At 39.2% G+C, this 13,839-nt stretch overlaps 1 protein-coding gene across 1 annotated transcript; it reads left to right on the top strand.

Annotated features, from left to right (window-relative positions):
* Positions 1 to 5,011: 5,011 nt before the first annotated feature.
* On the top strand, positions 5,012 to 5,737 carry LOC107474443 (uncharacterized). Its single transcript, XM_016094063.1, has one exon. The coding sequence runs from the start codon at positions 5,012 to 5,014 to the stop codon at positions 5,735 to 5,737; it is 726 nt and encodes a 241-aa protein (XP_015949549.1).
* Positions 5,738 to 13,839: the final 8,102 nt, after the last annotated feature.

Below are 13,839 nucleotides of genomic sequence, written 5' to 3'. Positions count from 1 at the left end.
ATCTGTGTTTGATTTATTTCTAAGATGTATACTCGCTCTTCAACATGGTGAATAGGATGATTAGTGACAATCAACTCTGTTCATCATACTAAGATGAATGAGCCTGACAAACACCTGCGTCTACTTGGGTTCGTGTGAATACGTGACTGGAAAGCACGGACCGCCAGCTATGTTTATACATCTCTCAGATGGCTAATCCATGACTTCATTGGGGACTTCTCGAGACACCAGTTCAGCCAATTTCTGAGGAGATTAGGGTCTCTGTGATAGAGGCTAGAACCCAAAGAAGCAGCATTCTCTGATCTGAAAGATTCGACCTTGTCTATGGCATTTTTAGTAGGATCACCAAGAGAATGAACTGTTAGAGCTTCACCCTCCGTTAGATTGGATGACCACGGATAATGGCGTTTGATCTGTAGTAGAGAAGATTGATGACCACGGTCCATGGCATTGATCACATATAGCCTACCATTGAAGAAATCACTCACAAACAAAGAAGACAGTAATACCAGAATTAATTCAGAAAGACAAAGCAACTTTAATCCTTAACCATATTCCTATTACTGATTCCATTTAATTTACAAAGTATTAGCACCCTGTTATATTAGACCTCCTTCACTCTATCAAACATTCAAACCAACAACCTTCTGATCTACCTAACTAAGACCTGCAAGATAACCATAGCTTTCTTCAAACCACAATCCTCGTGGGATCGACTCTGACTCGCTCAGGTATTACTTGGACGACCCAGTGCACTTGCTGGTACACCTGTACAAAAGTATAGGGATTCGTGCACCAGTAGAATCCTAGGAAGAATTGGTGATTGTAATATATTAAAAGCTTAGTGAAATTATGTCACTATTGTGATGAAAACTGGATGTAGGCTATATTGCACTAGGTAGCTGAACTAGGATACATATGTGTGTCAATATCTACTCTCATTTCTATTTTTTACTCTACACTATAGGAGACAAAATAAAAGTATCTCCTATCGAGTTAAAAGTCGAAACCAAAATATCTCTTGTATTTACATAACAGAAAGCAAGTTTACATGAGAAAGAAAAGGGGGCCAAAATTCAACCCCCTATTCTCTTAGCCACTGATATCTATCGAAGAACACACCGAGATTTTGACATGAAAAACTCCCTCAACATGAGAGGTAAAAATCACAAATCGTCAAGACCAATGAAATAGCTCCACTGTAATCAAATGAGGTACAAGAGAGTCTCAAACAAAGCACAAATCGTGCATATAACCAGCCAAAACATCAAAGCACCAAAGTTTACAAATGAGAAGCAACAAGATGAAAAATAGCCAAAAATAGAGCTATTGTTCAAAGCCTATTTCTCCCTATGTAAACCTCTAATCAAAATCTCCACCGAAGAATCTGCAGTCTAAATTTCACATCGATCCAACGGTGAATGAATGAGAAACTGTTGTTCAAAGATTTTTTCTCTATGTAAAATGAAGAAAAATATTTTCTCTTTTGCGAAGCCAATTTCAACATCTCTACCATCCAGAATGAAGAATAAGATGAGAGAAATGCAGTTTAAATTTCAAGTCAATCCAACGGTGAACAAATGAGAAACTTCTATTTGAAATTTACTATTTTGCATAAAAATGGGAATTCTATTTTTCCTCTTCTATCTCACTTGATGCCTACACTCTCTACCTCTCAATGACCCCAACAATCTGATTATGGTAGAGATACAAAGGTGCAAAAATACACCCCATTAAGTTGGGCTTGGACCTCACAAAGGAGAAAAAAAAGCCCAACATACTAGACTCTTCATCAACCCCAAAAAATAAATAACAACAAATTTTAATAATTTCAACAATAAATTCAACCATCAATGGCATCAAGAATCTTTTTAATAATCAATTCAACAATTTTTTTAAGAAGAAAAATTAAAACAAATCTGGAAAAGAGTGGGCAAAGTGAAAGAGTAGGAGAGATGCAGCGGTGGAGAGGTGGCAGGGGAGAAGCGGAAGTGCCAGACTCGAAGAGAGAGAAGAAGAACAGTGAATCTGGAGATAACGCAAAAAACAAATCTGGGGGCAACCATGGCAAAAGGCAACGGCGGCGGTAATGAAATAGAAGCGAAGAACAAAGAAAAAAGAGAAAGAGGAAGGAGGGAAGGAAGAGAGGCGACGGTTGTTTGGTTGGAGAAAGAAAGGAGAAAGGTGAAGATGGTGGTTTGGGGGTGAGGGAGAAAAGGAAGAAGATCTTCTGCAGAGAGAGGTAAAGCGTGAAAAATGGAAGAAGAAGAAAGAAGATCTGTAAAGGGCATAATTGAAAAAAATAAAAAAAATTGTGTCTATGTCTAAAAATTTGTGTTTTACCCCTTGGTTCAGTACACAAATTGTGTATTTGTGTATTTGCGTGTCCATCCGTGTCTGCTAAAAATCCGTGTCTCAGTAAATAATCAATGAACGTGTACCCCTGTGTCTATGTTTCAGTATCTATGTCTCTCAAACCAAACGCTGCCTAATGTCACAATTGGTTGAGAATTTCTAAATGTAGAAGGGTGTGGAAGCCTTGGCAGAAGATGTTCCAACAAATCTTGTACCTTCCAAGCGTTCATCAAAGAGGAGCAGAGCAGTAGAAGTTCATAATTTGTCAAAAAAGGTTTTTCTGAATTCTTACAGTGGCTTTTGTGGTACTTGGTTTCGATTTCATTCAAACTTATGGTAGTTTTCCTTGTTGAGCAGAGAAGAAGGAGAAGGATCAATGAAAAAATGAAGGCCTTGCAACATCTAATTCTGAATTCTATCCGGTAACTCTAGAGTTTCTTTCATGCTTTGGTATTAAAGGGTGCATTTTATTAGTTTTATTATGAAAAAGCAGGGGAGTATAGGCACTATATTTTAGCATAATTTTGCTTAACAATTAATAACATTATAGCAGGAATTTATGGGGGGCTTCTTGTGATGAAGAACTCAGCTTATGCTTACTTAGATTATATATTAGGCTTTAGTAATAATATTCTTCTCAAGTTGCATAAATCTTTTCAAGTTCTGTTGATTGTTCTACTTGCTTTTACATGCTCTTTTTGTTATAAAGCTGATGAGATCCAATGTAAATTTGTAATAACAAAGTCTTTATTATGCAACACAGATAGATCTTCTTTTAATTGATTGCGTTAACAGGTCGGCTAAGATGAAGCTAGCAAACTTTTGTGTCATCAACACATCAAGTCTATATATGGCATCAATGAGTATCTAATAGTATTATAGATATACAAGCTTGAATTGGAGCAAAAGAGATTAAAGGAGGATGCTTTTGTTTATAATTCACTTCAATAGCAGCTTAAACTCTCACCAGCATACCAGAAGGTATACTGTTAATTCGAATCTATCATAAGAAAATTGATAAATATCTTTGCTTCAATTTTGTTGCAGAAATATGTTAATGCTATTCAAATGATGCTTTAGTTTCCCTAAGATATTTTGTATTATCTAGTTAGTTACCATGGCTTCTACTTATAAAATCTCTCTTATATTAATATGCTATGTATTTAATAAAGATGCTTAAAGTTGGGGCTTGCTGGACAAGGCAAAATCTCGTGAACGGGTAGAGAACAGAGACAATAAATTTATTGATATTTCTTTTGAAGAATTATTAGTACAAGAAAAGAAGAATTCATTCTAGTTAATTTTCTTGTTACTGTTTTGCTTATTCTTCTTTTCTTAAGCTTTTTAAGTTCATGAGAACATTTTATTCACCCAACATTGTTTTGTGTATTTGGTCACGTAAAAAACTGAGAAATAAAGATTGTGCTGAAACTAATAACAGTTTTGGCATGATTAACTACTGCAATCGAAGTTATTTTAGTATGTAAATTCAAAGTTTACAACAGCGTACTGTCACGGTCAGATCAATGTCTTTTGGGTTCTTTGTCTATGCCATTTTTTTTTTGTGGGATATAGATATGAATACAAAAAACATTGAGTTTTTTGGTAGAGTTTCAAAATGATATATTGGTATTGGAGTTGGAGAACTATCGGTATTTTGATAGATCACCGAAATAGACATTGTCACTCATTTTGATAATGTCAGTTTTTTAAATTTATGTAAATATATATAATATAAAAAAAAATCATATGTGAATATATATGGAGTGATTATCGAACATGAGTGATGTTATTTTCCTAGATCACTAAGCATTATATGCAATACTCACTATTTGAGAGAGACATCGATAAACTTTATCAGTGGTTGGCAGTTGATAAGTTCGTATAATGATGTGTACTATGGCCAGGGCCCAGGGGTCCAATGTTTCTGTGTTTGCCACATTTTATGGGAATTGCTTCTTAATGATTTCATGCTTTAATCATAAATATATACTATAATCATATATATTGTTAGTATATTTAAAAAAAAAAGTTGAGTTTTATCATTTATACCATTTTTCAGTATATCTTTATCTATATTTTTATTTGTTGATTAAAAAGTGAACATAATTAAATACAATAAATAAATATTATTTGTAAAAGGAAAAACTGCACTAAGTGATGAAAGTATTATTTTTCATGTACGAAAAGAAAAAAAAGTATTATTTCTCTTATAACAAATTAATAAAATTTTGGATTGATTATTTTTTTTGTACTCCTAAATACCTAATTTTCAAATAGAGAGCGGTGAGAATGGGGAGAGTCTAAGTCTTTGAGAGTGGCAGATAGTGAGGTAGCTGGCTATGTCGGCAGAAACAATAAAAAGGAGAGCAAAAAAAGCATGCATCAAGTGAAAAGGAGGAGACTAAAGGGGACAGTAACAAGATTCAAAGTAAAAAGGTATCGTTCATAGATAAAATTGTTGGTACTTCAGCAAAGAGAGTTTTGGAGGTTACTAATTCTCTTGATAGGGATTAGATCAGATGGCTACAGTAGATGGTAAGCAAGATGACTCGGAGATACCAACTGTGACGTTCACGGAAGAGACAAAGAGATATTGGCAGAGCCCTACAAAGATGCCATCGTGATCAAAGTTCTTAAAAAAAATTTTAGCTATATGGCGATCACGCACAGGCTTAAAGGTGTCTGGGGAATCAAAGGAGGACATCAGGTACTAGATGTCGGTTTTAGCTATTTCTTAGTCAAATTTGATCTTTTGGAGGATCGAGAAAAAGTTCTCCTTGGAGGACCGTGGATGATTGCTGGTAGTTATGTTGCGGTTTATGGTAACATATTTGGGTCTACCATGGTTTGGATAAGGATTACATGTTTAGACATTAACTACTATCAAGAGAAAGTCATGAAAATGATTGCGTCAACGGTTGAAAAACCAATCCGCATCGACTTAGCCACCAAGTCTGCAAAGAGGAAAAAATATACAAGATCATTTGTGAAAATCAACTTGGGACTTCCAGTCATAAAGATAATTCAAGTTCATGGTCATATGTATGATATAGAATATGAGCACTTGAATTTAATTTGTGAAAAATGTAGCTGCTTTGGGCATGTAACAAGAGAATGTGCGAAAGAGAACAACAATGACATTGAGAAGGAAAGCACGGTGAAGGAGAAAAATTTGCCGTCACTATTTTCGATGGATAACAACGAGAAAACGGCAAAAGGTAGTCAAATCCCAGTAAAAAATAAAAATTCAACTTTGGAATTCGGAATTAATGCCATATCAATTCCAATTATGGAGAAGCATGAAGCAGCGGATCTTGTACATGATAATTTGCAAGAATCACACATGGATAAAGATACTCATGCAAAAGAGGGTGCATAGGTTACAATTAGTAGAAAAGACAAGGAAAAATGGGTAAAGGCCCAAAAGTGGTACCAAAAAAGGCCAACCTAGCAATATGTTCTAATTTGGTGAGTAAGAAATTTTCTCTTGGGCCTACTAACATGCATGATGGATCCTCATCAAATGCAAAGGTGGGAGCTAAGGAAAAGAAGAATTTTTCATCCACCCTTGACTCTTTAGGAACAGCATAGATGGCTTTCAAGGATCAGAGCACTCCCTTTTTCAAAGCAAGGCACAAAAGGCAGCATCCTATTTCGCTTCAAAACTCACCTATTGAAGCATTGTCAATAGATTCTCAAGCACAAAAAGAGTTTGATAAAGCCGGTGCAACAACAAACCCGGAGAATCAACCTCAACAGAAAAATGATGGTTCTGTGGCGCAAGTTCAAGAGAAGAAGCTTGGAAATAGGGGGCCATCAATGTGAGGTAGGATGATTAAACATTCCAATTATTTAATTTATTTTTATGGATTGTGACCTTTTAAATGTTATTAGTTGGAATGTAAGGGGGCGTCAAATAAGATGTCTCGAGTGCACTGTAAGTAGTTGGTACGAAAATATCAACCAACTTTTTTTATTTTGGTAGAAACTCATATTGGGTTTGACACTATGAAATATTTTTGGGGGAGATTAGGTTATTATCTTGTAGTAATTGTAGATGTTGTTGGGCACAAGAGAGAAATTTGGTTCTTCTCTGCTAATTTAAAATTTTCTTGTAAAATTCTTTGGGCTATGAATCAATGTGTAACATTGGAAATTGATGGTGGTGGGAGAAGATGGATTTGCAGTGAGGTTTATGGTAGCCCTCAAGCCGCTAATAGAGTAGATTTATGGAGTTATCTGCTTGATATTGGCTTGTGCTTTAAGGACCCATGGGTGGTGGTAACGGATTTTAATGATATTTTGAGTGTTTATGAGGTAAAAGGTAGTAATTTCTATTCGAATCGAAGTAATATCTTTGCAAGCACTTTATATTCTTGTGGTCTTTTTGATCTAACAACCTCTGGGAGATGATTTACTTGGTTTCGTAAAATTCAAGGAAACAAAGAAATTGCAAAAAGATTGGATAGAGCTTGTTGTACTATAGAACGGCGCCTTCTTTTTCCAGAAGCATTTGTTGATGTTCTCAGCCGTTTTCACTCTGATCATTGTCCCTTGCTTATCCGATGTCAAGGAGTTCTTGTCAAGAAAGAAAACCGAACTTTTAGATTCCAAGCGGCATGGGCAACGCATCCTGATTACATGGCCATTGTTCAAAAATCTTGGGATAGTACAGATTTTGGCATCCATAAGAAGTTGCTAGGGGTTCAAGAAGCTTCGTTGGAATTCAACTCTACGGACGTTGGCAATATTTTTATTAAAAAGAGAGAATTGGAGGCTTATTTGAATTGTATCCAACAGAAAATGGAAGCTGACGATGATCCGATTTTGAAGCACAAAGAGGAAGAATTGAGAGTTGAGTATAATCTAGTGTTGGCTCAGAAAGAGTTGCTTTGGTAATAGAAGTCAAGAGATCAATGGGTCTAGTATGGTGATAGAAATACCAATTTTTTCCATATGCAAACCATCATTGGAAGAAAATCTAACAAAGTTCATGGGTTGCTTGTCAGTGATGGATCCTGGTCTGATGATCCGGAAGTTTTGCAAAGAGAGGTTGTTCATTTCTTCAAAAATATTTTTTGCTCTACTGAGCCTGTTGAGGTTAATTGCATCGGAGAAATTCCTATGCCAACTCTTAGCCAAGATGCTTGTGATAATTTTATAAACCAGTGACAATGTTGGAGGTTAAGAAAGCTCTGGATAATATGAGCTCGTTCAAAGCTCCTGGGTCAGATGGTTTTCAAGTATTTTTCTTCAAGAAATATTTGGATGTGGTGGGTCATGAGGTGTGGCGTACTGTTCAGAAAATATTCTTAGGGGAGACGTTAGGTCATTCTTTATTGGAAACTTTGATTGTTCTTATCCCTAAGTGCGATCCTCCAACTAAATTGAAAGATTTTCAGCCAATAAGTCTTTGTAATGTCATTTATAAGCTTGTGACTAAAGTGTTGATTAATAGATTACGACCTTTTTTAGATGAGATTGTTAGCCCAACTCAGGGAGAATTTATTCATGGTAGAGGAGCACCTGATAATATTATTGTCGCCCAAGAAGTTCTTCACTTTCTTAAGCGGAGAAGTCTAGAAAAGGAGCTATGGCTTTTAAGATTGAGTTAGAAAAGGCTTATGATAGAGTTAATTGGAATTTTCTTGAACACACTCTTGAATCTTTTGGCTTTTCTTCTCTAATTATTTGGCTTGTAATGCATTATGTTCAGGCCTCAAATCTTTCCATCCTCTGGAATGGGAATAGATTGGATAGCTTCCAACCTCGCAAAGGACACAGGCAAAGAGATCTAATTTCTCCTTATTTATTTGTTTTGTGCATGGAGAGATTGGCGTGCTTCATTTCTAAACAAGTTGATGAGGGTATTTGGGATGGTGTGACTATTTCTAGAGGGGGACATAGAGTTTCTCACTTGATGTTTGCAGATGACCTCCTCCTTTTTTGTAAAGCGAAGAAAAATCATGTTCAGAATGTCGTGCACACCTTGGAGTTATTCTACAAAGCTTCAAGTATGAAGGTTAACATTGAAAAATCCAAAGCTATTTATTCTAGAAAAATCTCTAATAGAAGGAAAAAAATATTGTCTGGTGTCTCTCATATTCCTTTTACTAGTGACCTAGACAAATACTTACCTTAATCATCCTCGAGCTGTTAGGTTTGTTTTTTCGGACTCTTTAGAGAAGATCAAGAATAGGCTGGCTAGTTGGAAAGGTCGACTCCTTAACAGAGCAGGTAGGCTTTGCTTAATTAAATCTATTGCTTCTTCTCTTCTTATTTACCAGATGCAAGTGACTCTTTTTCCTACTTCGATTTGTCAAAAGATTGATTATGTGCTTAGACAATTCTTGTGGAAGAAAAAGATGGGGGAGCGTTGCTTAAGCTTGGTCAAGTGGAGCAAAGTTGTCACTCCAAGAAAATATGGAGGTTTGGGAATTAGAGATACTCAATGTGTGAATTTTGCTTTATTAGGAAAGCTTGTTTGGCAATTACTGCAAAATAAAGATAAGCTTTGGGTAAGGATTATATTGGCAAAATATTTATTTGGGGGCTCTTGCTTTTCACCCAATTTTTCTAATAATGTTTCAAGCACTTGGCGAGCAATTTATAAGACAATAGAAAATCTTCGTGATGGTTTTGAATGGTGTATGTTCATACCCTGGGTCGAAATGTCCGACCCGGGATGTTCTACAGACAAAGCGACCAACCTCTTCAGGTCAGGACAACCCGACCTCTTCTCAAAGAGTTCGGCCAAGTCACGAGAAAGCCCAAACAAAGGGCCCAACTAGAGGAGCACGCCCCAGATCCTAAGGCAGCCCAAGCCTACAAGAGAAGGGCGGTTCCCTTGAGGATAAGATGACCTCACTCAAAAGATAAGATAAGATAACTAACTTATCTTATCCAAAAGGTCACTCCACACCATTATAAATACACTAGAGCACCCAGGTATAACTCATACTCTGATTCTACTCAATACCTGCTTAATACCCTTGCTAACTTAAGCATCGGAGTCTCTTACAGGTACCCCCCACCCTCCGGGGACGAAGGATCAGCACCGCCATCAAGCCCAACAAGTCGAACACACCAGTTCCGGCCGATACCCACCTGCCGGACACGTCGATTCTGACCAACACAGACGATCTCATCCAAGATCGACCTACCGTTTCAGGTAACCCTCGGAACATTGGCGCCGTTGCCGGGGAACCTGAAAGTCATCCCAATGACATGGCAGATGACCATGACAACGACCACGATTCAGGTTTGGAAGACAGAACGCCGCATAAAAACGCGGACACAATACTCAAAGATACTCCAGAAACCAATGGAGACAAAAATTCATCAAATCCAGGAGTAATAGAAGCACTTCAAAATTGATTGGAGCAACTCGAGAAAGAAGCCCAACATCAACGTGAAAATGAAGAAGATCTACGCCCGGAGATAAGGCGGCGCAGAGAACTAGAAGATAAGCTTGTAAAACTCGAAGCCGATCTTAAAACTAAAGCTACTCGATCATCCGCAGAAGATAGCTCTCAGAAAGATCAAGATCCATTCACCAGATAAATTATGAAGACCAAAATTCCAAAAGATTTCAAGCTTCCGGATATGACTCTATATGACGGTACCTCGGACCCCAACCATCATCTCAGCAACTTCAGAAGTAGAATGTACCTCACAGATGTCTCAGATGCAGTTTGCTGCAAAGCCTTTCCAACAACTCTCACCAAGACAGCCATTAAATGGTTTGACAACCTACCCCCAAAATCCATCTCGAGTTTCGACGACCTGGCCAAGAAGTTCCTGGCCTGATTCTCCATACAAAAGGACAAAGCCAAACACGCTCCTAGCCTACTAGGGATCAAGCAAGGAGATCGAGAGAGCCTTCACAACTAAATGGAAAGATTCAACAAAACATGCATGGACATACAAAGTCTACCAACAGAGGCTGCCATTATGGGCCTTATAAATGGCCTACGAGAAGGACCATTTAGCCAATCTATATCAAAGAGATACCCGACATCCATAGACGAAGTACAAGAACGGGCACAAAAATACATCAACATGGAGGAAAACTCTCGACTTGGCGAAACCTCAAGGTTCGGTTCTGCCTACCGAGATAAAGAATTCAAGAAAAAGGAAGATCGCTCCGGAGAGAAAATCAAAAAATATCATAACTATACTCCTCTTAGGGTATCCTTGGTAGATGTTTACAAAGAAGTCTGCCATACAGAGAAAATCCCTCCAGCTCGGCCACTTAAAGGCAAAAGAGGAGGAGGAAATCGGAATGAATACTGTGAGTATCACCGACTTCGAGGGCATTCCACCAACGAATGCTTCGACTTGAAAAAAGTCATAGAAAAACTAGTAAGAGAAGAAAAGTTAGATCGGTTTTTGGCCAATCGGGATGACGAGCCAAGAAAAAGAAGAAGGGATGAGGACGTTGGACAATCTGAATGATCACCTCGCACACCGGAAAGACACGTTCACGTAATACATGGCGGATTTGCCGGAGGAGGAATCTCCAAATCATCCCGAAAGCGACACCTCAAAGAAGTATACCACGTCGAAGGAAAAACGGAAGCCCCAAACATCCTAGCAATCACGTTTACCAAGGAAGACGCATCCGGAATCATCTCGGGACACGACGACCCCATAGTCATTACAATCATACTGGCAAACGCCAACCTTCACCGTACATTAATTGACCAGGGAAGCTCTGCCGACATCTTATTCAAAACTGCCTTCGACAAACTCGGTCTAGAAGAAAAAGAGCTAAGAGCATACCCGAACAGCCTGTTCGGACTAGGAGATGCCCCAGTTTAACCACTGGGATACGTATCGCTGCATACAACCTTCGAAAAGGGGAACCAATCCAAAACACTCAAGATAGACTACATCGTGGTCGACGTAAGCTCAGCCTACAATGCCTTAATAGGTCGGACAACGTTAAATCAACTAGGCACAATAGTTTCAACCCCACATCTATGTATGAAATTCCCAACTGCGGAAGGGATAGCTACAATAAAGGCAGATCAAAAGATGGCACGTCGCTGTTATAACGAAAGCCTAAACCTCCAAGGTGAAGGAGGAGAGTTCCACACAATCGAGCTCGGTGGAGTTCAGAGGCGAGAAGAATTCCGACCACAACCTAAAGGAGAAGTAGAAAGAATCCAGATCGGAGACACCTCGGATAAAACAACTAATATTGGCACGATCCTGAAAGGAGACACAAAGGAATCACTAATACGGTTCCTACGAGATAATGTTGATCTCTTCGCATGGAAAGCTACTGACATGCTAGGTATTGATCCTGAACTAATGAGCCACAAATTGGCAGTCTATCCGGGATCCCGGCTGGTACAACAAAGACGAAGAAAACTTGGACCAGAACGAGCCCAAGCTGTAGAAGAACAAGTACAAGCGCTACTTGAGGCCGGGTTCATAAGGGAAGTCAAATATCCACTATGGCTAACAAACGTCGTCTTGGTGAAAAAGTCAAATGGGAAGTGGCGAATGTGCACCGACTACACCGACCTCAACAAAGCCTGCCCAAAAGACCCCTACCACTCCCAAGCATCGATGCTCTAGTGGATGCTTCATCAGGATATAAGTATCTCTCATTCATGGACGCATATTCAGGGTACAACCAAATTCCCATGTATCCACCAGATCAAGAAAAAACCTCGTTCCTAACACCGAAAGCAAACTACTGTTACATCGTGATGCCCTTTGGTCTCAAGAACGCAGGAGCTACTTATCAAAGGCTAATGAATAAAGTTTTCTCAGATTACATCAGAAAAATCATGGAAGTTTATGTAGACGATATGTTGATGAAGACGCAAAGCAAAGATACATTGTTATCCGACCTGACTCAAGTGTTTTACACTATAAGGAAGCACAACATGCGGCTCAATCCCGCAAAATGCACCTTCGCAGTAGAAGCAGGCAAATTCTTGGGCTTCATGCTTACACAAAGGGGGATTGAAGTAAATCCAGACAAGTGTCAAGCCATACTCAACATGAAGAGCCCAACCTGCATCAAAGAAGTACAACAACTCAACGGGAGGTTGGCCGCTCTATCCCGATTCTTAGCAGGAGCTGCGATAAGATCTCTTCCCTTCTATGCTACTTTAAGAAAGGGATAACAGTTCAAATGGACGACAGAATGTGAGCAAGCCTTCCTAGACTTCAAGAAGTTCTTAGGACGGCCACCTATCCTATCTCGGCCACGAGAAGGAGAACCGCTCATATTATATCTCGCAGTAGGGAGCCGGGCAATAGCCTCAGCACTAGTCAGAGAAGACGAACATGGGCAAAAACCTGTCAACTTCATTAGCAAAGCGCTACAGGGATCTGAGCTGAACTACCAGAAACACTACAGGGATCCGAGCTGAACTACCAGAAAATAGAAAAGTTTGCCTACGCTCTGATCCTCACATCCCGGCGGCTTCGCCCATATTTCCAAGCGCATACCATTAAAGTTCGAACCAACCAACCCATAAAAGGGATATTGCAGAAAATAGATCTAGCAGGAAGAATCCTACAATGGGCAATCGAGTTGTCCGAATTCGACCTTTAATACGAGGCGCGTACAACAATCAAATCGCAACACCTGGCCGACTTCATCGCAGAATTTACAGACATCCCGGAAATCCCCATAGAATGGAACATATACGTAGACGGGTCCTCGAATAAAACAGGAAGCGGTGCGGGTGTAATACTTGAAAGCAACCAAGGAACTCAACTTGAGCTCTACCTTAAATTCGGATTCCCGGCCTCAAACAACCAGGCAGAATACGAAGCACTATTAGCTGGTCTGAAGCTAGCTAGGGAGGTTGGAGCTCAGAAACTCAACATCTACAGTGACTCACAAGTCATCATCTCACAAATAACAGGAAGCTACCAAGCCAAAGATCTGACCATGAAAAAATATTTGGATAAAACCAAAGAACAGCTCGGACAACTCGGGGAATATAGGATCCACCACATACCTCGTGAGCAAAATGCCCGAGCTGACGCCCTTTCAAAATTAGCCAGCACCAAACCAGGGGGCAACAACAGAAGCCTCATCCAGGAAGTACTACAGAACCCGTCAATAGCAGAAGAAGAAAGAATCCTAGCCATAATAGGTCGGGATCAAGGATGGATGACCCCCATAATAAACGACCTCAAAACAGAAGAACTCCCTACAGATGAAAAGGAGGCAAAGAGGCTGAAAAGGGAGGCACAGTACTACACTATCATAAACAACACACTGTACAAAAGAGGGATATCAACACCTTTACTAAAATGCGTACCAACTTCCAACACAAAGAAAGTCTTGGAGGAAGTACACAGCGGCATTTGTGGTAATCATCTCAGAGCGCAAGCTCTCACCAAAAAGATACTCCGGACAGGATTCTATTGGCCAACTCTATAAAAGGAGGCTACAGAATTTCTAAGGACATGTCCACCATGCCAGAAGCATGCCAACTTTCACAT

This window comes from Arachis duranensis, chromosome 2, assembly GCF_000817695.3.
Source record: "Arachis duranensis cultivar V14167 chromosome 2, aradu.V14167.gnm2.J7QH, whole genome shotgun sequence".
In the NCBI taxonomy this organism is placed as follows: Eukaryota; Viridiplantae; Streptophyta; class Magnoliopsida; order Fabales; family Fabaceae; genus Arachis; species Arachis duranensis.
This window is presented reverse-complemented; position numbering and strand designations above follow the sequence as displayed.

Coding starts and splice junctions, on each gene's coding strand:
- LOC107474443 (XM_016094063.1), top strand. CDS start 5,012: ATGGCGATCACGCACAGGCTTAAAGGTGTCTGGGGAATCAAAGGAGGA.